The 25,915-nt window shown below is 38.7% G+C and overlaps 1 protein-coding gene across 2 annotated transcripts in view; it reads left to right on the top strand.

Annotated features, from left to right (window-relative positions):
- Positions 1-25,909, top strand: part of pxdn (peroxidasin) — a 45,000-nt gene extending 19,091 nt beyond the window's left edge. For both annotated transcript variants that reach the window (XM_032547147.1, XM_032547146.1), the window contains 19 exons: positions 223-294; positions 2,025-2,194; positions 4,962-5,079; positions 5,701-5,870; positions 7,102-7,374; positions 7,729-8,004; positions 10,946-11,221; positions 11,512-11,624; positions 12,097-12,253; positions 12,726-12,834; positions 17,054-17,211; positions 18,710-19,716; positions 19,842-20,338; positions 21,166-21,300; positions 21,405-21,613; positions 22,673-22,784; positions 22,902-23,034; positions 23,891-24,004; positions 25,394-25,909. In XM_032547147.1, the coding sequence (XP_032403038.1) occupies positions 223-294; positions 2,025-2,194; positions 4,962-5,079; positions 5,701-5,870; positions 7,102-7,374; positions 7,729-8,004; positions 10,946-11,221; positions 11,512-11,624; positions 12,097-12,253; positions 12,726-12,834; positions 17,054-17,211; positions 18,710-19,716; positions 19,842-20,338; positions 21,166-21,300; positions 21,405-21,613; positions 22,673-22,784; positions 22,902-23,034; positions 23,891-24,004; positions 25,394-25,537 (4,243 nt within the window). In that variant the 3' untranslated portion in view covers positions 25,538-25,909. The remainder of the gene's footprint in view (positions 1-222; positions 295-2,024; positions 2,195-4,961; positions 5,080-5,700; positions 5,871-7,101; positions 7,375-7,728; positions 8,005-10,945; positions 11,222-11,511; positions 11,625-12,096; positions 12,254-12,725; positions 12,835-17,053; positions 17,212-18,709; positions 19,717-19,841; positions 20,339-21,165; positions 21,301-21,404; positions 21,614-22,672; positions 22,785-22,901; positions 23,035-23,890; positions 24,005-25,393) is intronic.
- Positions 25,910-25,915: the final 6 nt, after the last annotated feature.

The raw sequence follows: 25,915 nt of genomic DNA, 5'->3' as shown, positions 1-25,915 counted from the left end.
AATGTGTGGCAAATTGATCAAAAAGTCTTGCATATGCAGGAAAATGCTTTGTTGTGTCTACAGTGGAAAAAAAATGTGTGTTGGCACTATTATCTGGAAGGACAATGATATTTGTCCTGTTTTAAAAACGGAAAATTAAGTCACCAAAAACAACATCCTGTCTCCACACTACCCGTTTTATTGGTCACTTGTTAATTTTCCTGTTTTCTGTCTCCCTGTCAGGTTTTTGCACAATAACAGAATAACACAGCTCATCCCAGGAACCTTCGCTCATCTGCAGTCCATGAAACGATTGTAAGTGAAAAGAATTCTAAATAAAAACACATCTTTAGAGCAGCATTGAAATATTTTGTTAAAATGACAGCATCTTGCTGATTATATTCTCCTGAAATATGGCATTTTTTAATCTTGACGCCAACTTTTTTAATGACTGAGTTTTATCTTCTGAGAAAAAATCTGCTGTTCAGCCCTTGTTTTAGTGTTCATTTTCCCACTCATAAATTTACTTCTAATGTTTGAATGAGAGTTCAAGAACAAAGTCAAAAGCCTATTTAATCACAAATAACTTTGCTGTGATTTTGGCTTTTTATGTAGGAACATATAAACAATATTAGACTGTGAAAAATCATTAAAAACCTCAAAGGTTGTTCATCAAAACCTCTTGAGTTAATTAAATTAAAGCATCTTTTTTAGGTGACATATTGTAGTAAAGCTGAACCAGAAAAGGAGTCCAGGCTGCGAGACCAGTTCCCACAGTGAGAACAATCTGTCCCAGTTTCTTTCTGGTGGGCCCCACTGTTTGCACTGAGCTGGATTTGGTGGTGCCAGACACACTGTAGTTCATGAACTGTCACAAAGGAGTGTTTTTAACACTGCTGCACACAGCTAATGTGATCGCAGGTCGACAGCTCTGAGCTGCATGTGTGACTGGATTGAAAACAAAACTATTCAGGCTGCATTTCGAGGTGTTCTTGCCTCTAACACGTGATGTTATTATTTCTGCACCTGTAATACCGACGCAGTCCTGAACCAAATGAGCAGATTTCCTTTTACTAGTCAACAAAATTTTCACTCTGATTTTTTTCTTCTTTTTTTTTATTGTGTGCTGTCTATAAAGCCTGACTTGTTATGATGCAGCCGAAGTAAAACATTTGGTTTTGTATCCCGCTGAGCAACATACCTGAAACTAATCGTATACCTCTTTAGACTTCAGTCAGTATTAATGACATGCATAACCCCGATTTAGGCCTAAACTTAAATTATATAGGCCTATTTGCCTGTCCTTTAAACAGGCAAACAGCCTGCTCCAGTTTTTTCTAGTGGGCCCCATCGTTTTTGGAAATCAGGCAAAAAGCCTGCTCTAACAGTGATCTAAACTTCAGACTCTAGCATATATTGTCAAGCCGAAGTCGAACTATTGATGCACGGTCACGTTCATTTTCAACCACATCCTTCAAAGACAAGCTCCTATGAAACCCCTCCTGCTGCAGTACATGTCATGGTGTTTTTGTCATATGAGTGATTTACAACTCTGTAGTAAACACAACAATCAGGACATAGAGGAACAACTATTACGAGTTGACAACTTCGAATGAGGAGGAAATAATGACTGATGAGCTGCAACAGCTTATTTTACTTTTAATTTTGTTGGAAGCCTAAAAAAAAAATAATAGAAGGTGTTGATGGGATGTTCTCCTGCTGCATCGTACCAGAAGTGAGAAGGGGGAATTTGTTGTTTTGGTTCATCAGAACATACTTCCTCATGGCCCTCGGACCATTGCTCATCAAAAATATCGAAGTAGTCTTTTATGATCTTATAACTTTCAACCATTTTGATTTTATTGATAATTAGGGTCTCACAGCATTAGTTTCTGCAAACAATTCAACTGAAATTAGATAATAATGAACAAAAAACACCTGCATATGTTTGAGTCATTTAAAGATGTATATGCATTTATGTGTGATGCTTCCAGGGGCCCTTTTACGTCTTTTGATTTGCTCTTTGCTTGTGTCCATGTTTGCAGGCGGTTGGACTCTAACGCTTTAAGTTGTGACTGTGAGCTGCTGTGGCTGGCCGACCTACTGAAGCAGTACGCCGAGTCAGGAAATGCCCAGGCTGCTGCCACCTGCGAGCATCCCAGTCGACTACAGGGCCGATCGGTGGCCACCCTCACTGCTGAGGAGCTCAATTGTGGTAAAGACTGAAGAAAAAATAAACACTTTATTTTGATTGTTTTTTAAAAGTGTCTTCATGTTGCTTCTTCAAACCAGCTTTTAGCCCTTTGTAGCGTTAATGTTTTCACCTCAGTGGTATTTTATAGCACCTGGGAAAAGTATCCACAGTCCTTGAACTTTGTGACATTTTATTATTGTTCAACCACAAAATTCAGTGTATTTTTACAAAATAAAAAATAAATATTGCAAAGGTAGGAGAGAAAGAGTGCCAATAGAAGTTAATAAAACGGTGTTTGCTTAATTTTGAAACTAAGAAGAAAAAAATCTAATCTGGTAAATGAAGTCATGTACACAAACAGGGATATTTTCCTGTGTATTGTGCAAAAAATATTTACAGTTTATGTAAGCACTGGTGCTTTGTGGGGCCCAAATACCGCTGGTCCACAGAAATTTATTGGGTCTATGCTTACTCAACTTCTCATGCAAAGTTTTATTGCAACTTCCATCCAATTTGTTTTTGTCTTTCTTTAGCATCTAATAAAGTCATTGTTAATACATACAGACAATAGCTTAGCCTTCCTTCCTGCTAGCAGCACCTGTGTTGAGTCATGTATAAACTTCGTAATCTATGCACACACTGCAGATGTACACACAGGCGCATGTTTCTGTTCTTTGTCTTAGCTCTGCAGCTGTTTTGCTCCTGGAAAAATCAACCCAGCTGGAGGAAATGTCAATCTGTGGTCACTGCAACAACAAGCAGATGTTCACTTTATCAGTGAGAGGGGATAAGAGTTATCTTATTTTGTTTCTTAAGTAGAAAGGATGTTTACAGCACAAATATTAAATTTAACAAGCATATGCAATGTTCCTACTAGGTCATGAGAAGTTTGGAACAACATGGACTGTGCTTATGTTTCTTTAAGTTTGTCAAAGAAAGAAATGGAAACATATCCAAAGTGTTATAAAAGAGATCAAAAATATTTAATTGATTAAAGTCTGAAGAAGTCAGTCATCTTGAATTGGAAAATGTGTAGAAACCCTTGACATAGAGAAACATCTGCATTCATACTTGTGACAGAAGTCCCACCATTTCTACCTGTACTGCAATCTAGGCATTAGAAAAGTTTCTTCATTTGAACCTTCCAATCAACTTGCATAAGTTTCACACTTACAAAAGGAATGTCAAATTATTTGTTGAGTAGGGATGGTTTTTGCTTTAATGTAAAAGCAATTATTATTTATACTGCTGCTAATTTATTGCTCATTGAAGCTATTTAATAATAATCTCTACCATTTCTTTTCTATTTTATTTTAATTCTCAAACTTAAGTAAAGACAAGAATTAACTCTCACAGCATTGAGCATTTTTCAAGTGCTAATTTTGCAGAATATTACATGTTTTTGATGTTCTGTTCTTTCTAGAATTGACAACGGAAGTATAGCAAGCTATTGGATGATTAATGATCTGTTCTCTAATTTGTCTGTTTTGGATAAGATAATAACAGTAAGTTTATTCACACTACTTTGCGATAAAAGTGGAAAAGAAAACCCAGATAATTCCATAATCAGTCTGATTCCATGCGGGCTCCAGAACTAAATCCACTTGTTGTAAACCTGTATTTTCTCCAGCTCCCTCTGAATTCCTCAGTCTGAACCAGGCAACTGTATCTTAACCACAGTTTAATCACAGCAACTAACTTTAAAGGCCTTAACGTGCCCACTCCTGCCTACTGTAGCCCTCCCACTCCCTCACATCCAGGAGAAGAATGTCTTCCTGAAAACATGGTGAAAGTCATGCTACACCTCTCTCCATCAGTCTTTTCCTTCATGGTTCACTTCAGACCCTGTAAGCAGAGTGGTATGCTGCCTAGTAAGAGCTGCAGTCCAACTTCCATCCCTTTGGAGTTGAGATGTTATGGTGTTTGTATTGATTGACCTACTGGTGGATGCAAAACTGTCGTCCTCACAGCGGTTGCTTGTGTGAGAACTTTGGAGGAAACTGCTTAAAGGAGTTGCTTCTGACCTGAATTGGTAAGCAGACACTGTGAAAGTGGGAGGCTGAGTCTCCCTTTGGGACATGGGAACTGTTCTTGTTTGTTGCTTCTGTGTGTCTTAGATTTCACATGCTTGTGGTGACCATTAATCTAGATCACCACTGAGTACAGGAAGTACATCCTGTCGGAAACTTCTGGAATTTGGCCTCTGAATAAGCTTAGAGATTCTTCCAACATGGATGTAAGAACAGGTCTGGTTCGACAAAGGCTCGGTACAGTTGTGGTAAAAAATAAGTTTACCATATGTTGTTATGGAAAACTAATTCAAGATGCATTATCTCCTGTTGACACAATATCAGCAATCATTTTGGGGTTGCGGTTGTTCCTGCCCCTCACCCTACGGATGGTTATGAGGCTGTTTCCAAACACTTTGGGTTTGTCAATCTGCACTTAGGAATTATTCTCAGAAAATGACAAGAAAAGACCTGAGCTGCACACAACTGTGAGAACAATGTCCTTCAGATGGGAGAGTTTAAAATGGAGATGTTTGGCTGGATTGCAGATTTATGTATATGAAGAAAACCCAACACAGAATATCAGTACAAACGCACCCACGTCGCCAACTTTGTGGTTTGGTTTGGAGACATAAGACCTGTGTAGCTTAAAGCCATTAAACTGACTGAACTTTTTTGTATACCACTGTATTATTAGGGTAACAAAATGTGAAATCAAAGCATGGACTTTGATTAGTGTGATTGTCATTAATTGTTCTTGTTGAATTTTCTCGTTGCAGAGGTACCAAGGATTACCTCAGAGCCCCGGGATGTCGATGTTACATCAGGAAACACTGTTTACTTCACCTGTAGGGCTGAGGGAAACCCCAAACCTCAGATTATTTGGCTCAGGAACAAGTAAGATTTATCAAAACATTAAAAAGATGAATTAAGAGAACTGAGACCAATTTCGCATGTTAGTTTTTAAAAGAAAATGTAGTCTATCCTAGTGATTAATGTATTTTCTATGGATTATTGGAATTTTGAGGTGTTTGTTTCTCACAAACCTTTCTGTTGTCTATATATTGTCTAAGATTTTATTGCACTTTTAGCTTGAGAAGAAAAAGGAGACATGCAACAAACAGCCTGCAGTTGGGAATAAAACTCAGGACAGCTGCAAAGAAAAATATGGCCTCTGTAAATGTTGTTCTACCTTTGAGCCATGTGATGGCCCCCATTGGCTTCATATTTGTTTAGAACAATAATGTACAACTGAAACTAAATGTAAATATTATTTAGATGTTTACATCGAAGAATTAACACATGTTGTATGTTATGTTTATTATATCCAATACTTGATATCTTTCACTTCCCTCAACTGAGTCTTTTATATTTTGCTCCATTGAGAACTACGAAAAATTTTTGGAATATTTTTGTAAATCAAATAATATTACAAGGACACAGAAAACACAGTATAAAACCATCCAACCATTTAGAATAAACAATATTTGCATGTTTTTTTGTTTTGTTTGTTTGCAGCAATGCTTTAAATATGCGAGATGACAATCGTCTGAACCTCCTGGAAGATGGGACACTGATGATTCAAGACACCAGAGAGACTGACCAGGGAGTTTACCAATGCATGGCCAAGAATGTAGCTGGGGAAGTCAAGACTTCAGAGGTCACTCTTCGATACTTTGGAGCCCCCTGTAAGTCCACTACTTTCCTTTCTCTACCAGCTTGTTATGCAGTTTCCCACACATTCTCATAGAGGTTGAATACAGGCTCATTTGGGAGTAATTACTTTTCACAAACTACAGTATAATGCAGGGATGTGAGTTTGTGTTGGAAAATCTGGCTAAAGTTGGCATGGCTACTTTGACATGACTTGTTGATTATTTGATTGTAGCATATTCTGGTTAATTATGTTACAAAATTTACCAAACAGAGGCATATTTTAAATTGCAATAAAAAAAAAAAACAACAACAAGCACTTCTCTGTCCTCTATCAAGAGCAAAGTAAGCCAAGCAAGTTTTAACTTTATGGAGACTTATTGTGTCAAAAAAACAAAAACAAATATAAAGCAAAACAACTGATAACAGAATATTTTTGTGCATGTTTTGGTTGAAACTGAGCCCATCAGAAGTTTCTGAGAACTGATGTTGTGCATTTCCTGTCTATGTGATGGTAAACCACATATCCCTTACATATTTTCTTCATTCCACTGTAATCACTGACCAAATAAGGATACATATCCACTGCATTTTATTTCAATAAACATTGAAAATTGTTTGGTATTGGTTAAGTTGTTTTCAGTTTTGAGTCAATGAACACAAAGGTGGTCTTTGTAACTGAGCTACAACCCAGTTTTCTAGAACTTTTAAAGTTGTTGCCAACAACAAATACATCACTCTGTTTGGTTGCTTAAAATGTTTTATGTTGTCTTTCAAAACTTGAACACTGAGTTTGTTTTTGTTTTGCTTCAGTTGGATTTTTTTGGGGGCCGTACTGTGGAGTTAAGTTCTGGCAGTAATTTAGATGCTTGATATAGATACTCTAAACACTGAAGAGTGTTGAAATCTGAAAATTGTACTAAAGTTCAAGCTCAATGCAGGCCAATATTATCTGATACTCATATTATGGCTGATATCACAATGATTTCCGATATCAATATTGGATCAGGACACCCTTATTAATAAAACTGTCTGGTTCTAGATTAACTTGCTATTTAGCTTTGTGAAGTAACAGGTTGTCATAATTTGGATTTCTATTGATTTTTGTAGTATTTGGAACAGAAAAAACTTTGCCCTAGCAAAACGTAGTTGTGTCATCTGCAAAGAAGAAAACATTTTCTAATGTTGATGAACTTTGTAGGGCTTAGTGAAGTTATGTTGATCCTCATTTCAACTTTACTCCTCCCTCTTCTCTTGTTCTTCCAGCCCGGCCAAGTTTTGTCATTCAACCCCAGAACACGGAGGTGCTGGTGGGTGAGAGCGTGACCCTGGAATGCAGCGCCACTGGTCAGCCACAGCCAAGAGTCACATGGACGAAGGGTGACCGCACGCCATTGCCTAGTGACACTCGCATCAACATCACTCCATCTGGGGGGCTTTACATCCAGAATGTTGTCCGAGAAGATGGAGGACAATACACATGCTTCGCCTCCAATAATGTGGATACCATACATGCTACAGCACGCATCATTGTCCAAGGTAAAGCTTTTAGATTTAGATTTCTATTAGTGTAAATGTTTTTTTTACTATATAAATCCTAAAAATGTTTTCTGTTGTGTTATTCATATAAAAACATTCATCAATCTCACAAAAACTAAGCTAAATTTAATTAGAGTCAATCATAATTCTTATAAAAACAAACATGGGATAAACTTAAATTCATTCCAAATATTCATCACAATCTAAACACAACATAGCTGTGTCATCTTGACAGAGAAGTAGTTTCTTGTAAATCTTTAAAAATATTTGGAAAATCTTTTTTTTGTTAATAGTTGTAATGATCTGCAACTATCTGTCATATTGTTGTTTTATTTTTTCTCCTATTTTGAACAGCAACTCCCCAGTTTACCGTCACACCACAGGACCAGTCAGTTTTGGAGGGTGACACCGTGGATATTCCCTGCGAGGCGAGCGGTTACCCAGAGCCAGTGATTGTCTGGACTCGAGGTGGAAATTTACTACCTTCTGACCGACGACATGCAATTCTGCCTGCTGGTACCCTCCATATAACTCGTGTTGCGACCCATGACGAAGGCCAGTACGAGTGTGAGGCAGTGAGTCCAGTGGGGACAGTGCGCGCAACTGTGCAGCTCAACATTGAGCAAAGAGGTGAGAAACTAAAGGGATCAGATCACTCAGCTCATAGTACTTCGGCACAGTGCCGTATCGTTGGTGTACATGCAAAAGAGAAATCTGGTTTGCTCAGAGATTTATCAAATATTTCACTGAATCTAACAGAGGTACAGCTTTCACTCTGAATCACACTACTGACCTACCAACCACTAAGGTTTGTGCAGGGCCTGGGTTTTGGAAAAACTTTGATTCAGATCCAGGAGTCGTTCTATTAAACGTTCCATTCACTGTCGACAGCCATGTTTACTTTGACGTAAGTAATCAGAATTAACAGCCTATCTGAATAAAAATGTGTCATGTAAATGCCTCCATCAGAACATTCTGATTGGATTCATGCCAACCCTCTCATTTTTTGCCCTGGGCATTATTGGGCCTTAGAGCTTAGGGGGCCCTAAACCTGGGGCTCTCCCCAAAGAATTTGTTGTAAAAAGTCATACATTGACTTACTTCATCTCCTTTCTGAATCTTGGTCATTTGTATTCACAAAATACAAAATGGCTGTTTTAGTCAAATTTTTCTCCCAGAGAATACTTTTAGACCCCATCTCGACAATAATGTGTGAATGACAAGCATAATGCATAAGAAGCATCTGGGCAACAAGATCATAAACCACCCATGGAGCAAAAGGGTTATTTTTATATAACATTATATGTTATGTGTTAAAAGTGTGTTGCAAAAACCTTTCAAAAGTACACATTGTTTTCATTAATGAGTCTGTTGCTGTGTTATCGTTTCAGACAAGAGGAGAGTTAAGCACCGAGTGTTTGGGAGCTGGCAGTGTTGCATCCCATTTATTACTAATTTGTTGTTTGCCCTGGTCAGTGTACTCCTAAGCTTTTCTCATTAAAAAAAAAAAAATATATATATATATATTTTGGGGGGGAATTAGAGGAAATAAACGTTTATTTAATATAACAAGTTAAAAGACAGTAAAGTTCTGCTACAAGTAAATAATATTTTCAAAAGTTTACCTGCTTTATTAAGCAAATCAGTAACTTATGTATCCAAACATACCTCCTGCATGTTTCCCTCAGTAGTCAGTAGTAGCAGGAAAATGTTTTCAATATGTGTCTGAAATAACCATAGGCGATTGACTGGAGCTGCCATCTGAGTGTTTGCCTTGAATTAACCTTTAAGGGCCAAATACCATTTTGGGCTAAACTGTCTGACTGATAGAGTTTAGTTAGTGTAACAAACCATTTGGGGATTTAAAACACAAGTGAAACATTGAGTGATTCTTTATAGAAATGTGAGGCTTGCACAATTATGGCAAAGTTTTCTAAGATAAAGTCCTTTGATGAAAGCTGTTGGAAAAAATTGTTGAGTGTGAATAGAGCAACACACTCTAGCGTGATGGCGTGTTCACACCAGAGTACCTATGCTTGTCAAAAAAGAAAAAAAAATACAATGATTACCTCAATTTGACCAACTTGATGAGTCATCTTTTTGTAAATTAGGCACTAGCTCCCCTGTGACGCTTCAATTAGAAGCAGATATTGACAATGGGTGGATTGATCTTTTTGTGAAATTTTTGTAACACTAGGCTAGGCTCACCACAGAATACCGGTACTTTTAATCCATCTTGCTAGATCTCTGAGCATTTCTCCTGACTTTCTCCTGCTCGTCGATAAATCCCCATGTAAGTCTTTACTGTACGAATGACAATTTAAGGAGGATTTTAAGCTGGACACTGTTGTTACTACTTTCCCTTCAGTTGGCCATTATGTTATGCATTAATGCCCGAGTTAGATGTTCCAAACATTATGTAATCACTCTTTGGAAAGTTTTGGCTTCATTCTCAAGTGTCTTGTACTCACTTTTGCTCTTTCGTGCTTTTTTTTTTTCGATACTTTTTTGAGGCATAGAAATGAATTTAACTATTGTGAGCTACAAACCTGTGCACAATTGAAATCATATGTCTTTTTTATGGTTGGCTTAAGAAGTTTGTGTACTAGTTAAAAAAACAAACTCAGCTGAAGTGATGGACTTGATTGCTCAGTACTACAATGCCTTCTATGTTTGCATGGCTTTTTTCCTCGCAGTATAAGCCATTCAGTTTTATGTGTAGCGGAGCTTTATTGCCTCCTGTGAACATGATTTCATTGAGTGTGCAGCTGAAATTACAGGCCCGACATAACACAGGAAAGCGTGGCAGCCTGTAATCCTGAGATGACACCATGTTTTTCCATGTAGTAATGGCTGTTAACATGGCTTAAAGTACATGCTGCATAATGGCTCCTCAGTGTTTAAGGCGGTGTGTTGGACCACAACCCTGGTGGCAGAGCATGACAGCTCTGCAGCTCCAAACAATGCTCAGAGCTCAACAGTAAGATGAGAAAGTGAATCTCATGGGAATTATCACAGAATTTCACATTTTGATTTTCTCATTAAGCTTCTCAGTTTTTCTGTAGTCTTAACAGTTTGTGTGCAGCTGTGGTCTGAAAATCAAATAAAACACTCCCAGCTGCAGAAATGTTGTGTCCTTTTCGTTTTAGTGAGTCATATGTTTCAGCTAATTAGAGTCAGGCTTGTACAAAATGTCATCTGTGTGTGTGTGGGGGGGGGGGGGGGGGTACTTTTGTGTTTTTTTTTATTTTCTCTTGCTGAAATATGAGAGAAGTAAAGGGGGGATGATGAAGACAGTTTAGATTGTGAAAAATTAGACAGTACAGCATGACACAAAGACTAACAATGCTCTACAGTCTCCAGTGGTGAGTGGACCAATGATTTACAGGCCTGTGCAAAAGTCACAATCTCTCCCTCGTCTGGGGAATCAGATTTTCAAGAATTATCTAAACCTTTTGCATCACTCAGTAAAAAAAAAAAAGTCCACAAGCTGTTACATGTACACATTCTCTATCTACAACATGAATATTATTAAATATAATATATTTCTACCTTCTTCTCTCTTATGCAGCGACCCCCCAGTTCACCATAACGCCACAGGACCAGTCAGTCTTGGAGGGTAATACGGTGGATTTCCCCTGTGTGGCAAGCGGTTATCCAACACCACTGATCATATGGACTCGAGGTGGAAGTCCTCTTCCCTCAGACCGCCGCCACGTCATCCTGGCCTCCGGTACGCTCCGCATCACTCGGGTTGCTGCACACGATGAGGGCCAGTATGAATGTGAGGCGGTGAGCACGGTGGGAACAGTCCGCACCACTGTGCAGCTTAGCATCGAGCAAAGAGGTGAGAAACTTTTAAAAAAATATATTACTTATATTAAAAAAAAGAAAAACACAAAAATTTGCAGCATTGCCTCAACACAGGTTTTTTGATACACAGAAGCCATCTGTTGGACATCACCCTGAAATAAAAGTACAACTTTAATTAATATGGCCTGTGGCCATGAAACCCTGTTTTCTTCCTTGTGGTGGTCCATTGCAAAATGATATGTATATATGTATGTACTTTCTATGTTGGGCTGTGGTGCAAAATTATTAACTTGCATGTGTGTGTGTATGTTTTAACTTATTCAGTAACGCCTGTTTTCACAAATGCTCCAAGGGACCTGACTGTGGAGTCTGGTCAGGATGTGCAGATTTCCTGCAGTGCTCGGGGCCAGCCGCGCCCGGTCCTCACCTGGAACAAGGTTAGAATTATTCAGACAGTTTCTTAGTTATCACAACAGAATTCAGGCAAAGGCGTCCCTCAGCACATTGAGTTTGAACTTGAGCAGTATCAGTTTTTTAGAACTGCCATCTTGACAATTGCCCAGGGCACTAGAAAGGGGGGTGCACAAACACCAGATAAAAAAAATGACTCGTCCATCTTTTACGCTTGAACCAGTTTTCTATTGCGTTTATGCAAGTGGAGTTAATTGGGTGTTGGTGCCTGGTTTTTGCTGAGAATAGGGAAACTATTTTACATGCCTTGTGCACCACTGCCCTGAATTTTTGTCGTGCCCCAAGAAATAGATAATGTCATGTGTTTTGATTGGTTAGGGACAGCAGAAGCAAGGAAAGGAAGACATTAACACAAGAACCACCACTGCTCCTAAGAGTGAATTTATTTGACCTTGGAGCGCTCAGATCCCTGATCTTCTCAGTTGCTTTGTCTTTTAGGATGGTGTTCAGATAACAGAGAGCGGCAAGTTCCACATCAGTGAAGAAGGTTACCTCGAGGTGAAAGATGTTGGCACTGCAGATGCTGGACGCTATGAATGTGTTGCCCGGAACCCCATTGGATACCAGGCTGCTCGAATGGTGCTTACAGTCACAGGTAAAAATGTTTATATATATACAGTATATGTGCAATTTGTTATGGAGCAACCATTATAACACTTTTATCTTAGTAAAAACCGAATCTCAGAGTTGAAGCAGTAACTCCTGCTAATGATCTTTAACCATGCCCTTTAGTAATCTGGTCACAGGCTACTGCTGACTAGTCAGATCTATGTAGCCAGTTCTGTGTATCTGTGTTCCCTGGTGCAATGCTTGAGGTCAGACTGCAGTACTTTGCTAGTGAACCATAAAGTCAATCAATGTGCAGTGAAATGGTTTTTAGAGGCATGGAAGCCTGACGGTGTTGAGAAAAAAAAAACATCTTTAAAGTCAGCATCACAACATTTTTATCAAAGTTACTTTCTAAATGTATTTATGAGAGGGAAACCAGAAGACAAAGACATACTCCTGTTATATTTTCTTCTCTTTGTTTTAAATTCTACATTAATTTGTTCATCTTTTTCTGTCAGTGCCTGCTATCAGCCGAGAGGGAGACACATTTGTGAGCACATCCATAGAGCAGGCCATCCGTACTGTGGACAGTGCAATTGAGTCCACAAGGAGACGTCTCTTTGACGGGTAGGACATAATAAACTCACACAGCAAACATATTACAACACACCGAATCACACAAACACACTTGTTTCCATTTTGGTATGTTAACAATCCCAAAAATCAAAGAACAGCATATGGATTTTATGTGACAGACCAACAGAAAGAAGGGCATAATAGTGAAGAGGAATGAAAACTATATATTGTTTTCGAATATTATAAATCTGAAAGGTTTGTAGCATTTGTAGGCTTAAACATGGATTTGGGTGTTCTACATTTTTATTGAAGCTCCTGCTGCATGTTTAGGGTTCCTTTCCTTCAGGGTTATCTCATCTCAACTTTGAACTGCTCTCCCGTCCAAAAAATGCATCCCCACAGCATAATGCTACCACCCACATGTCTCACAATGTAGATTATGTGCTCAGGCTGCGATGTCAGCTTTGTGCCAGAAAGTGTTTTGTTTTTATTTCAAACAGTTCAGTTTTGGTCTGATCTGATCTGTTTTTCACATGATTTTAATGTTCCCTGCATGGCTTATGAAAAACAACAAACCATGATTTTTACAAGTTTTTTTTTTTGTCTAAGCCTAACGTATAATACCTTTAAGAAGGCAATCAAAGTGCTTGATATTCAATTGAAAATGTCCTGAGAATTCTTGCAATAGCTGCTTTCAAGATTTTTGCTTCTGTAATTGTCATTGATATTTCAGAACAAATCAGAAGGTAATATTAATGTGCCAAAAGTTCCACCCTTACATGGATCTTATCCAAAGAATCTCAGAAAATGTAACCCACCACCATCGAAGCATGACAGCACAGTAGCATTTTCCGGTCATCGCAATATTAGTTTAGAACTTGTTGCTATTGAAAGATGAAAATTTTTTTAGCTGTGCTTTAGACATCGAGGAATGAAAAAGATTTTGAAGCTTGTGTTGCTCATTTTTTTGGATAACTTATTTTTCAAAAAAAAATGTTTTCGTCACAATATTAAAAAGCCACAGGTATACTCAAAGATGTTTTATGTCACTTCAAAGGAATTGAAATTAATATCAAGACTTGTAACTGTGCCCTGATTCATGAATCATCTTGAGGCCCCAAAACCATGGCTGTCTATTAGCCATGTATTAGCTTAAGCTAATTGAAGTTGTGCTAAGAAAATGTGGCAAATGTTTCCAGGTACTCAAAACTCCAAGCTTTATAGGTTATCATAGTGGCATATTAAAGTAGTATATCAAGCAAAACAGTATTTTCTAAAAGAGCTTCATTATAAGTAGTTGGAGTATATTTAAATAGTTAAATAAAATCACATGTCTCAATATTTCAGATGATAGCAGTATACAATGACTGTGCTGCATTAAATGTAAAATAGTTTTTAGTCGATGAAGGCCAAGTGCTAAAGCACACAGTCACACACACAGCTGATGCAGGCCAACATGATTGTGGGGTGTAAAACAAAAGTTTGCCCCGGTTCATGTTGGCACTTGACTTTTTCACATAAAAACTGAGCATATAAAAGTAAACCCAAGTCATCCGGATGACTTAAATGTTGCTTCATGGATCAGGAATCATGTTTTTCACCTCTCAAGATCATCTAGTTTGCAAATGCCTCCATCAGGCATATTTGTCTAGAAATAAATTTCTATTTCATTGCTTTTCTTTGTCTTACTTGAACTTGTCTCTTATTCGTTTTCCTTCCTGTCTGTGTGAAGCTCTTATTAGAGTCAAAAGGTGATAACAAAGGCATTGAAGTCTGTCACTGTGAGGAATGGAGATGACCTCAGTTCACCTTTTAGAAGTTTCCATCCTATTGAATGATGTGGTTAGCAGTTGTGCTTTTCTTGGCATGCTCACTCCGTACACTCCTGCCCACCCAGGCGTGCGCACGCACATGAAAATGATAAATTCACACCGGTACACAGCATAGCCATAGCTGCTGTTGCGATGAGGGGGATTTCCAGCTTTGTTAAATTACAATCACAGAATAGGATGCAGCTTTATCTTCGGCTGAGTCAGTCGTCTGGAAACAAAAAGGAATTACAGCGGGGATGGGGAACGAGTGATGCTTCTTCGTCTGACTCAACAACATAGGTTGCTGAAAAACACAAGACAAATCCTCGAAATTTCAACAGTGGTGCACACTGCTTCCCAAAAACTTAAACCATTGATAGGTTTTTTTATTTATTTATTCAGTTATAAAATAGTTTATCAATATTTTAGAACACTACAAGAATTTAAACAGCATGGCTAAAAAAATACAGACAGAGGAGCAATGTTTTATGTAAGCCTGGTCATTCTGGGTTCAGAATAAACATCATTTGCTGCACCGCAGCACAGGTGGAGAATGTGAGGAGTATCTGTTTTGGAATTATTGCTATACAAAGATATTCTGGAAGGTTATAACAAACATTTTTAAAGGAAAATAAATTAAATTACTTTAACAAATTATGTTGTTTTATTTATAATATAAAAATGAGACCTAGAGTAAGTGATACAGAACCCCAATTTCCAGATTTTCTTAACTCCAATTATATACAGGACTATATATTTAGTCCTTAATATCAAATTTATATGCCCCAACCCATTTCAATTTTGTCTGCCCTTGAAAGACCAAGAACCAATTCAATTTTGAATTGTTGTATTATATATATATATATCTATATATATATATATCTTTAGAAATTTTATTTATATTTATATCTTGTTCTCTTTGTCCATTTTTTATTTTGTTCTTATATGTTTCTTGTTTGAAATAAAATTATTGGGGAAAAAAAGAGAAGAAACTCAACTGCTGCGTAAACGGTCTTCACCCACTTCAAAATAAGAGCATGAATAAAAACGCATTACTACTTTGAGAATTTTTAATAGTTGATAATCGAAATTTCAACATAAACGTCAAACTTTATTCAAACTTTATTCAACTGAGAGGTCACAAAACAGAGAAATAAATTAGCTCTTTAGAATTTATTTGGAAAAATAATTTAGGGGAAGCTAAGTGCACTGAACATTTTCAAATATAAGTGCTAAAGCGCTAAATGAAAAATTAGCTCTACCATTACAGATTATCGGAAGTGTGCTCACCACTGGATTTTAATAACAGGCTTCATGTGTAACACAAAGTATTACATTATTGTAAAGTGTAAGGAAAATTATACATGGTTTTAAACATAAGAGTCTCCTTTATTCTTTTGTACACATAAATAAAATCCAGTTCAGGAAATTGCTTTCAGAAGTAACCTAATAAATAAATAGACTCCACCTGTGTGGGATTTAATCTTACCATAAAACCAGCTCAGCCACAAATGGAAGCAGTTAAGGATGTCAGACTTAAATAGCTCTTTTTTAGAAAACTCAAAGATGTTTTTCATGAAATTAATCATTTTCATTCATACATGCATTCATATGTTGATAATCGCAAGCTACTGGATTGCATTACCTGGGGCGGTCTGACACCGGCCCTTCTAACCACCACCAGCAGGCAAGATGGGTGAAGTGTCTTGCCCAAGGTGGGTGGAGCGGGAATTCAACCGGCGACCCACTGATTGCAGCATCCTACCACTTTAGGGCCGCCATTTTGGGCCACCATCGTCCCAAGATCTCCCCAGTTGAGAGGTCTATGATAACTATGGAGGAGCTGCAGAGATCCACAGCTCAACTAGAAGGATTTGTTGACAGAAAAGATACTAGTTGAGCAATCCACAAACCTGGTCTTGCGGAAGTAGCAAATAAAGTTTATTGTTGAAATAAAACCTAACTCAAATTTTCTGTTTGCAACAAGTCATGTAGTGACAGCAAATAGTGTGGAAGAAAGAGCTCTATTATATGTGTGGTGGAATAGTATCATAACCCATAATGCAAGCAAATGACATTATGCTTTCTGGATGCTTTTCTTTAGGAAAGGCCAGGGAAGTTAAGTGTTTTTTGGAAGATAGGTTGAGCTGAAAGAGCTCCAAAAGATTTTAGAATAACGCCAATATCCACTTTTGAGTGAGTGGAAGCTGCAGAAACTCAGTGACTGGCTTTTCATAAGCTCAGTGAAGCGACTCACATGTGTATGCAAGGTTTTGTTTGCATACACATTTCCTCTTGTTGAAATGCTTCAAAGGAGAAACTATAGCAAGCTCTGTCTGTCTCTGATACCTGAAAAATTTTAGGAGAAGATATGTTCTTGATCTATTCTGTTTTTTATTTTAATATATGCTTCTCATCTTCTGCCTTCCCCACAATCTTCATGCCCCTCATCTCTCCAGTCAGCCTCGTACTCCAGGAGAGCTGCTCGCTCTTTTCCGATATCCACGTGATCCCTACACGGTGGAGCAGGCTCGTGCCGGGGAGATTTTTGAGCAGACTCTTCTGCTCATCCAAAACCACGTCAACCAGGGTCTCATGGTGGACACCAACGGTACCGGTAAGACTGATTGTAAACTTCACCACTGCTTCATAGAAGTTGTTTCTATATGCTAGAGGGTACTTCCTTTGTAAAAAATCATTTGAAATACATGTATATCCTTCCACTTTGTTCTACTTGGGTTGTCACTTACATAAAACACAGTGAAGTTTTATGTTGTAATGTTATACAGAGCTATACAAACTTTTGCAAAGCAGTGAAGCTGTGTTTTTGGTAAGTAAGACATTTCCATTCAGTCTCCTGCTTGTCTTAAACCCAATTTCCTCTTCTCCTCTGACTGTGACTTTTTGTTATTGTGACAACAGTTGACTCTGTCACAGCTTTCCATCTCTATTTCCCCAATAGTTTAACCTGAGAGAGTGTCGTAACTATGGAGCAGTTGACAAGCAGCCTTTACACAGGTTTATTGGCCCCATGACATGGTGTGAAACCCTTAAAAATGTAATCACTGCAAAGTACTGGACAAAGTTTAACATGACATGTTGCACATTTAATTAGGCCTGTGTGTAGGGGTGTGTGTGGGTAGACTTGGGCGGAGCAGGGGCAGTAACTGATTGTTTACCACATAAATATCAAAATTTTTGTTGCTCTGCTCTCTTTAGTGTGTGCCTGAGAGCAAAAACATCCGGCTAAGAGACGAATGCATTTTAGAGAACAGAGTCAAAGGCGAAATGCAGTGAAAACAAAGCATGTATCATATTGATTGTTTTGGGGTTTTTTTTGTAGTACATTTCCTGGGAAAGCAGATATACATTATTTTCTTTCAGAAAAGTATAGAGGTAATAGCTCATTATGGAAATGGTAATGATACAAGATACATTTTAAATGCTGTAAGTGTTAGATGATGACTCCAGACTAAATTAATGCAATAATTGCAACAGAAACAAATCAGTATTTTTCCTCTACTTTGGCCTCATCCTATAGGTCAGCAATACAGTTTCTCCTATTTTTCTTTTACAAAAGTGCACATAGTACACAGACAATGTCCAGGAACATCGAATATGCAGGAAATCTCACCTTGAGCTTGGTCGCAAATACTTGGCATTTGTTCTTAAAAAGAGAACTAACCCAACATCATTCTGTCTGTCCATCCATCTGGCTGATCTTACATTCGTCCCAGCCACAGAAGTTAAAAGCATTAGTACAACTAAAATTGTTGGATTTTCTGACTTTCAACACAGACATTTCGGTAATGAGACTGGTAGACAGTCTTTCATGTGTTATGATGTATTTCAATCATCAGACGAATGTCATTCAAAATGTGTGTATGACATTGTACGGTAATATTGGCCTGAGAGATTAACGCATTTTTCAATTATCAGTTTGTTGAATTATAGTTGTGTTTACATAGACATTAGAAAACCTTTGCTCACTAGAATCTTTTCTAACCATATATACAACCACATTATTCTCAGTAGCAAACAAAGATATTTTTTGTTGAGCAACCTTTTACCATTTAGCCTCTCTCCTTAGTAAATTTATTTTTGTGTTTTCACAGCATTTCGTTACAATGATCTGGTATCACCCCGGTTTCTGGAAATGATTGCTAATCTCTCTGGCTGCACAGCCCATCGCCGCAACAACAACTGCTCAGACATTTGCTTCCACCAGAAGTACCGTAGCCATGATGGGACCTGCAACAACCTGCAACACCCCATGTGGGGTGCCTCACTCACTGCGTTTGAACGTCTCCTGAAGCCAGTTTACGACAATGGCTTCAACCTCCCCAGAGGAACCACAGACAGGGTTCATAATGGTTATCGACTGCCCCTGCCTAGGCTGGTGTCCACCACAATGATTGGAACAGAGACCATCACTCCTGATAATCGCTACACTCACATGCTGATGCAGTGGGGTCAGTTCCTGGACCACGACTTGGACTCCACAGTAGTGGCCCTGAGTCAGGCTCGGTTTTCTGATGGCCAGCTGTGTGCTCAGGTCTGCACGAATGACCCGCCGTGCTTTCCAATCCAGTTCCCACCCAATGACCAGCGGCAGCTGCGAAGCGGTGCTCGCTGCATGTTCTTTGTCCGTTCCAGCCCAGTGTGCGGTAGCGGGATGACATCTCTGCTCATGAATAGTGTTTATCCCAGAGAACAGATCAACCAAATCACCTCCTACATTGACGCCTCCAATGTCTATGGCAGCTCACGACATGAATCAGAGCAGATTCGTGACATGGCCAGCCACAGGGGGCTTCTTCGTCAAGGCATCATACAACGAACAGGGAAGGCACTTCTTCCATTTGCCACAGGACCGCCTACTGAGTGCATGAGGGATGAGAACGAGAGTCCAATCCCTTGCTTCTTGGCTGGAGATCACCGTGCCAATGAACAACTTGCCTTGACTTCTATGCACACTGTGTGGTTAAGGGAGCACAACCGCATCGCTACAGAACTGCTAAGACTGAATCCCCACTGGGACGGCGACACCATCTACCATGAGACCAGAAAAATAGTGGGGGCTCAGATGCAACACATCACCTACAATCACTGGTTACCAAAGGTAACTGCTCTGACCTTAAGCTTTTATTTTGACATTTTCATCACATTTATGGATATCTCCATATTTCCTTGATAACCAGTCAGATGACACTGACAAGATAATTCGTTTTTTTTTCTTCCCTATAGATACTCGGTGAAGCAGGCATGAGGATTTTAGGGCCGTACACCGGTTATGACCCCAATGTTAACGCTGGCATCTTCAATTCTTTCGCCACAGCAGCTTTCCGCTTTGGACATACCCTCATCAACCCAATACTCTACAGGTTAAATGAGCACTTCGAACCTATCACCCAGGGTCACATATCACTGCACCGGGCCTTCTTCTCTCCTTTCCGCATCGTGAATGAGGGAGGCATCGACCCGCTCCTTCGTGGACTGTTTGGTGTTGCTGGCAAGATGCGTGTTTCCACCCAACTGCTGAACACTGAGCTGACTGAGAAGTTATTTTCTATGGCCCATGCTGTGGCACTGGATCTGGCTGCCATGAATGTTCAGAGAGGAAGGGATCATGGCATACCACCATACAATGACTACAGGACATTTTGTAACCTGACCACCGCTCAGACTTTTGATGACTTGAAGAATGAAATCAAAAACCCTGATGTCAGAGAAAAACTACGAAGGTAACTGTGAACTAATTGCTGCTTATTATTGTTGTATATTTTATGTTATGCTATATTTGGAATATTTATTGACTGAGAACTACTGAGTGACAGGAAGATGGTTTGACTTTTGTATAGGAATCTATTGCAAAATTAACTGAAGACATTTGTGGGTTCTCGCATTTAAAAAATAAAAAATAATAATTTTTGTTTTTTCCCTTCTTCTACTTGTTAAGTTGGTATTAATTCTACTTTTAAATCTGAAATTTTAGGAATTGGCAAACAAAACTACTTTTTTTTTTTTTTTTCCAGAAATAATCTTTTGGTAAATTATAATTATGATATATACCAGAGCCACACAACATCTGTACTGGGACCAGAGATGACATTGTTGATGGGTGTGGAAGAGCAACTAATGATACAAAGTTAAACAAAATTTCACTAATATTTGAAAAAAAATGAATGCAAAGCTCACAACTTACACTATCTTTAAGGTCTACAGTACTAATTTACAAATAGACAGTGCAAGCAGTTAACTGAGTTGTCTTCACTCACCACTTATATATTGTGCCTTTACTGAATGCAGTTTCTTAGTATAAGATAAAATATTTAATAGTTTCTGAGCAGCCTTTCAATGGTCAGACCCAGTCAAGCATAACAATCTTGACTATTTCAGTTTAACAGCATCCAGAAATCCAGGGATTTAAAATGTGTGAGGATGCATTTTCTACATATCTGAGTTGATTTTAAACATTCCTTTAAACTCATGCACAGAAATGTCCTAATTATGTGGTGAGGGTGGCTTCAGTTTTTTTTTTCTTGCACTGACAGCTTTCTCTGTATGACAGGCTATACGGTACGCCTCTCAACGTTGACTTGTTCCCAGCCCTGATGGCTGAAGATCTGGTCCCTGGCAGTAGATTGGGTCCTACCCTCATGTGTCTGCTCGCAATGCAATTCAAGCGTGTCCGAGATGGAGACCGGTAAGGAAGTATCATGCACACATCTCCAGATATACTGAAATATGACCAGAATTTTCTTCATTATTTTCGTCATGTCCCACATCATGTCTTTGGGTCTCGATTAGGTTCTGGTATGAAAACCCAGGTGTGTTCACTCCTGCACAGCTGACACAGCTTAAGCAAGCGTCCTTAGCTCGAGTTGTGTGTGACAATGGAGACAACATCACTCGGGTCCAGCGGGACGTGTTCGCAGTTTCCGACCTGCCCCACAGATACGGAAACTGTGATGATGTTCCTCAGATCGACTTGCGAATGTGGCAGGATTGCTGTGAAGGTAAGACCAGCAAAACCAACTTTATGCTGTTTCTTTGATTATGTTTCTAAAAAAAAAGCCAATTAATCCTGGTAAAACTGCCAGATTTATTCTGTGCTGGCAAGTACCGTAAAAATATATCATGGACACTGACTGCAGGATGCAGTCAAAGCTTTGTGATGTTCACAAACCTTTGAAGTCCACGCTTAAGTAGGTCACACAGACTGTTGTAACAGTCTGTGTGCTGTTACAACAGACTAGCAATACTATAACTAGTATTTCTAGTTATAGCAATACTATTGAACTCCAACAGAATAACACATCAAGCAGTGTTCCTTCAATTTAAGCTTTTTCACAAATTTTTTGTGCTAGAAAAATAAATTTTATGTAGCAACAAGAACCAAATGGCAAGTTCATTCATGCTTTATTTTTTTAGGACACTTGGATATGTGTGTATAAAACACAGATGGAATCACTCAATTCAAGGTTCAGAAACATAAACCATTTCAAACTTGTAATTTGTGGAGAAGACCTTAGAAATCTGGGGTTTTCTGGGCATAGTCAGTGTAACCTTTACAGTTTACTGTAAAAGAGAGCCACTGAAGAGACCCAAAGCCCCTCTTTCAACTCTAGCAATCCATAATTGTAGCTTTAAAGCTTAGTTATGGAAACTCATTATGAAAAAATAAAGTACTAAATAAACTTCACTGTGAAAATTTGAACACCTTAGGTTCACAAACAATTTCTGAAAGAATCCATCATTTCTTTTGCTTGTAAACTGTAAGAAGACTTAATTAAAGGTATTTACTCATTGCAAGTTGTATAACTTTGATGTTATCTGGAGATCAGATTTGGACTTTTTAACATGAAGCTTGAAAACCTCAGATGTAGAACTTTTTTTTTTTTTTTACAAAGATTTTGGTGTCAGAAACCTTCAGGCTGTTTGGTTTGGAAGTGTTTTTGGGGCCCAATGAGGATTATATTATTTATAATGGATTGCATACTGCTGCATAAATAGAATCAAAAAACTGGACTTGTCTGTTCAGCTTCTGATTGCTTGTTGAACCTGTTTCCCATCAGACTGCAGAACCAAGGGTCAGTTCAATGCTCTGTCATACCACTTCAGGGGACGAAGATCAGCTGAGCACAGCTACAAGGAGGAGGAACATGACAGCAGCATTCAGGACACAAGGTAGCAAACACTGACTCTTCTTCATTGAATATTTTTCAATCATAGCCAGAATACCACTGATATGGATAGCCTATGTGAGTTTATAACTTTTCAATATGTTTACAATCATCTTTCCAGCCCTCTGGAAGAAGCTCAAAACAGTCTTTCAAATGTCACTTTGAGCTCCAAGTTGAGCAGTGAACCTTCAGTTGGTGACTTCCAGGAGTTTGTCTCAGACATGCAGAAGACCATCACAAGCTTAAGGAAACAGGTGTGTTTGGACACACACTGACACTATTTGAGTTTCCAATCTGGCAACATATGCAACAAGCCTCCTTAATGCAGAAAATCCAACAAGAGTTCAACTGCTTTTGCTTATAATTACACATGAAAATCAGATATTAAAACATTAAGCTTTTCTTCCTAACTTATTGGTTTGCACTCTTTATCCTGCTATCCTGCATAAAAGACAGCAAAATCTTACATGAAAAACAACAATATTATCTGAAATGTTTATCTTCCCTGTCCTGCTAATAAAAGCAAAACAAAAAAAATCTAACATAAATGATAACTTAAATAATGCCTGAACTAAAATGGAGTGATGAGGATGTGGACTCTAATTCAAGACAGATGTCACAAGACAACCTCAACTTTGAGTCTTCATCTGGGACAGCAAGTATGGTAACAGATAAGGTTTTGACTGACTTTACAAAGTATTCTCCAGTAATAGTTCAGCTATCACTATTTTATAAATCTGTCAGATTTTTAACTGCAGATGTCATGTTTGCCTCATTTTAAAACTCTGAAACCTCCAAAAGAAAGAAACTCTTTCTTTTATTACTTCCCAATGGGATTATTTAAAAGTTACACATGAAGACAATATTCCTATGTATTCAGAATTGAATTGGCTATTACATACATTGCATTTACTGGAATGACCAGCAGACAGCGGTCATAGATTTTCCTACAGCAGACATTTGTTCACTTTTGCTGTCTGCAAAGAAAATCTGTTCTGATGCACGAGAGCATTTTATCCATTAGTTACAGGTTTTGATTTACTACGTTCATTTTTTCCCCCAAAAAATTGACACATTAGCAAACTGCAACTGTCTTTTGTGTTTTTGCAGATTAAGAAACTGGAAGCTCGTCTACACAAGTCCACCTGCACAGACGGCGAGGGGCGCGAGCGGACAGATAGAGAGCGCTGGAGAAAGGACTCGTGCTCGACGTGTGAATGCAGAGTAGGTGTACACTGATGTGCAGCAGGCAGAACACACCCCACATCACCAGGAACTCAACCAGATCCTGTTAGTGTTTCTGTGTTTCTCACAGATGATGGGATGTCTATCCTATTTTAAAGCACCTTCTGCCTCTTGCACTTTCCTGGGACCAGTGCACTTTCTCTTGCCACGTTTCTGTCTTTCATTCCTTGTCTGTTTCCAGCTGACCGTAACTTCACACACCTGTAATACGCCTCTCTCATGATAAATCTTACTGCTACTGATCTCTTTATAGTTTCGTCTTTTCAGTTCATTTTTGCATTACACATCTGACGAACACACCAGTAAGTCTTTTCTCCATTTCATTTTCCCATATGGTTTTGTGTAATTGGAGGCTTTTCAGGATTACTCCCAAAAGGCAAGTGAAAGCAAACTGTTACTCTTAAATAAAACCTTCTGATGTTCATGTTTTGTTTCTTGTTTACAAATGGAAATCTTAAAAGTCGAGCCGAGTCAATCCTCAAAAAACACACCCTTTGCTATGATTACAGCTTAAAATCTTTTGGAGCATGTCTCTACCAGCTTTCCCCATGTAGAGACTGAGATGTTTACCCATTCTTTACAGCTGAAGGTCAGTCTAATTAGATGGAGAGTGTCTATTAGCATACATTTCCAAGTCATGCCTCAAATTTTCAACTGTATTTAGGTTTCTACTTTGACTGTCCCATTCCATCAATTGGGGATGCTGTCATCTAAACCATACTATTGTAGCTCTTGTTGTTTGTTTCAGGGGTTTTTTTTGTCTTGTTTGATGGTTAAAGAGGACCCAACTGCAGAAAGTGAGAGGCTTGAATGCTGGCGAGGTTGATTGGTCGTGTAAACACAGATGGGACTATGAGGGAAACGTGGAGAAAGCTCAGGGAAAAATTACTACTATAAACAAACCTAAAGGGAAACAAAGTAGAGAATAGAAGGTTTTAAAAGAAAAGCTAAAGATGAAATACAAATAAGAATGGTAATATGGAGCACCATGCACGACAGGACCAAAAATAATCACAGAATTGAAAAAGATCATGGCATTGCAGACCTACTGGAAGGTGAACCTCCACCCTGTCTGAAATCTCTTCCAGGGTTGCATGTCAGTTAGCATAATTCATCTTCCCACCAACTCTGAGTGATTCCTCCACAGCATGATGCTGCCCCTACCTTATGTCACAATGAGGATGGCATGGTCAGTGATGTGCACTCTTAACTGAACAGCTGGGTTTATACTGATAATTATACTGATAATAAATTGGACTCTTTGTACTTATCAGAGTCCAAACATTTGTTTACATTGATTTTTCAGATTTTTTTTAATATATATATATATATATTTATTTCTATTTCATTACTATCCCCTCTACTCAGGATGCCCAGGTGACCTGCTTCATCGAGTCGTGTCCAACTGCGGAGTGCAAACAGCCCATCAAGCTAAAAGGTGCCTGCTGCCCTGTGTGCCTTCAGGAAGAAGATGACAACAAGAGGCAAAAAGCTGACACCCACCACAAGTAACTTTCAGGACCCTCCCCAACAACCTCACACCTTGACAATCTAGTGTCTGAAACCCACAGAAAATCAGACAAATCAAGAGAGGAGATGGGACTGACTCATAGCCACGGGTGACCTCGACAAACCCAACAGCCTCTCAGTTTGTTTTTTATCAGGGGAGCAATTTTTGTTTTTCTCTTGTTTTCAAATTTGTCTGGCGTTCAGTTTGAAATTGTTCAGCAATAAGTCAACACGCACTCCATGGATTTACTTCTGTAGCAATGAATAGATTAATGGATTATATAAACAGGATGGAGAAAAGCTGTCCTCTGACACTGAGGTGCTGTTTGCTCTCAATGGGAAAATGCAGGACCAGCTGCCATTGACAAGCAGGAAAGGGAA

The sequence above is a fragment of the Xiphophorus hellerii genome, chromosome 19 (genome assembly GCF_003331165.1).
Source record: "Xiphophorus hellerii strain 12219 chromosome 19, Xiphophorus_hellerii-4.1, whole genome shotgun sequence".
In the NCBI taxonomy this organism is placed as follows: domain Eukaryota; kingdom Metazoa; phylum Chordata; class Actinopteri; order Cyprinodontiformes; family Poeciliidae; genus Xiphophorus; species Xiphophorus hellerii.
This window is presented reverse-complemented; position numbering and strand designations above follow the sequence as displayed.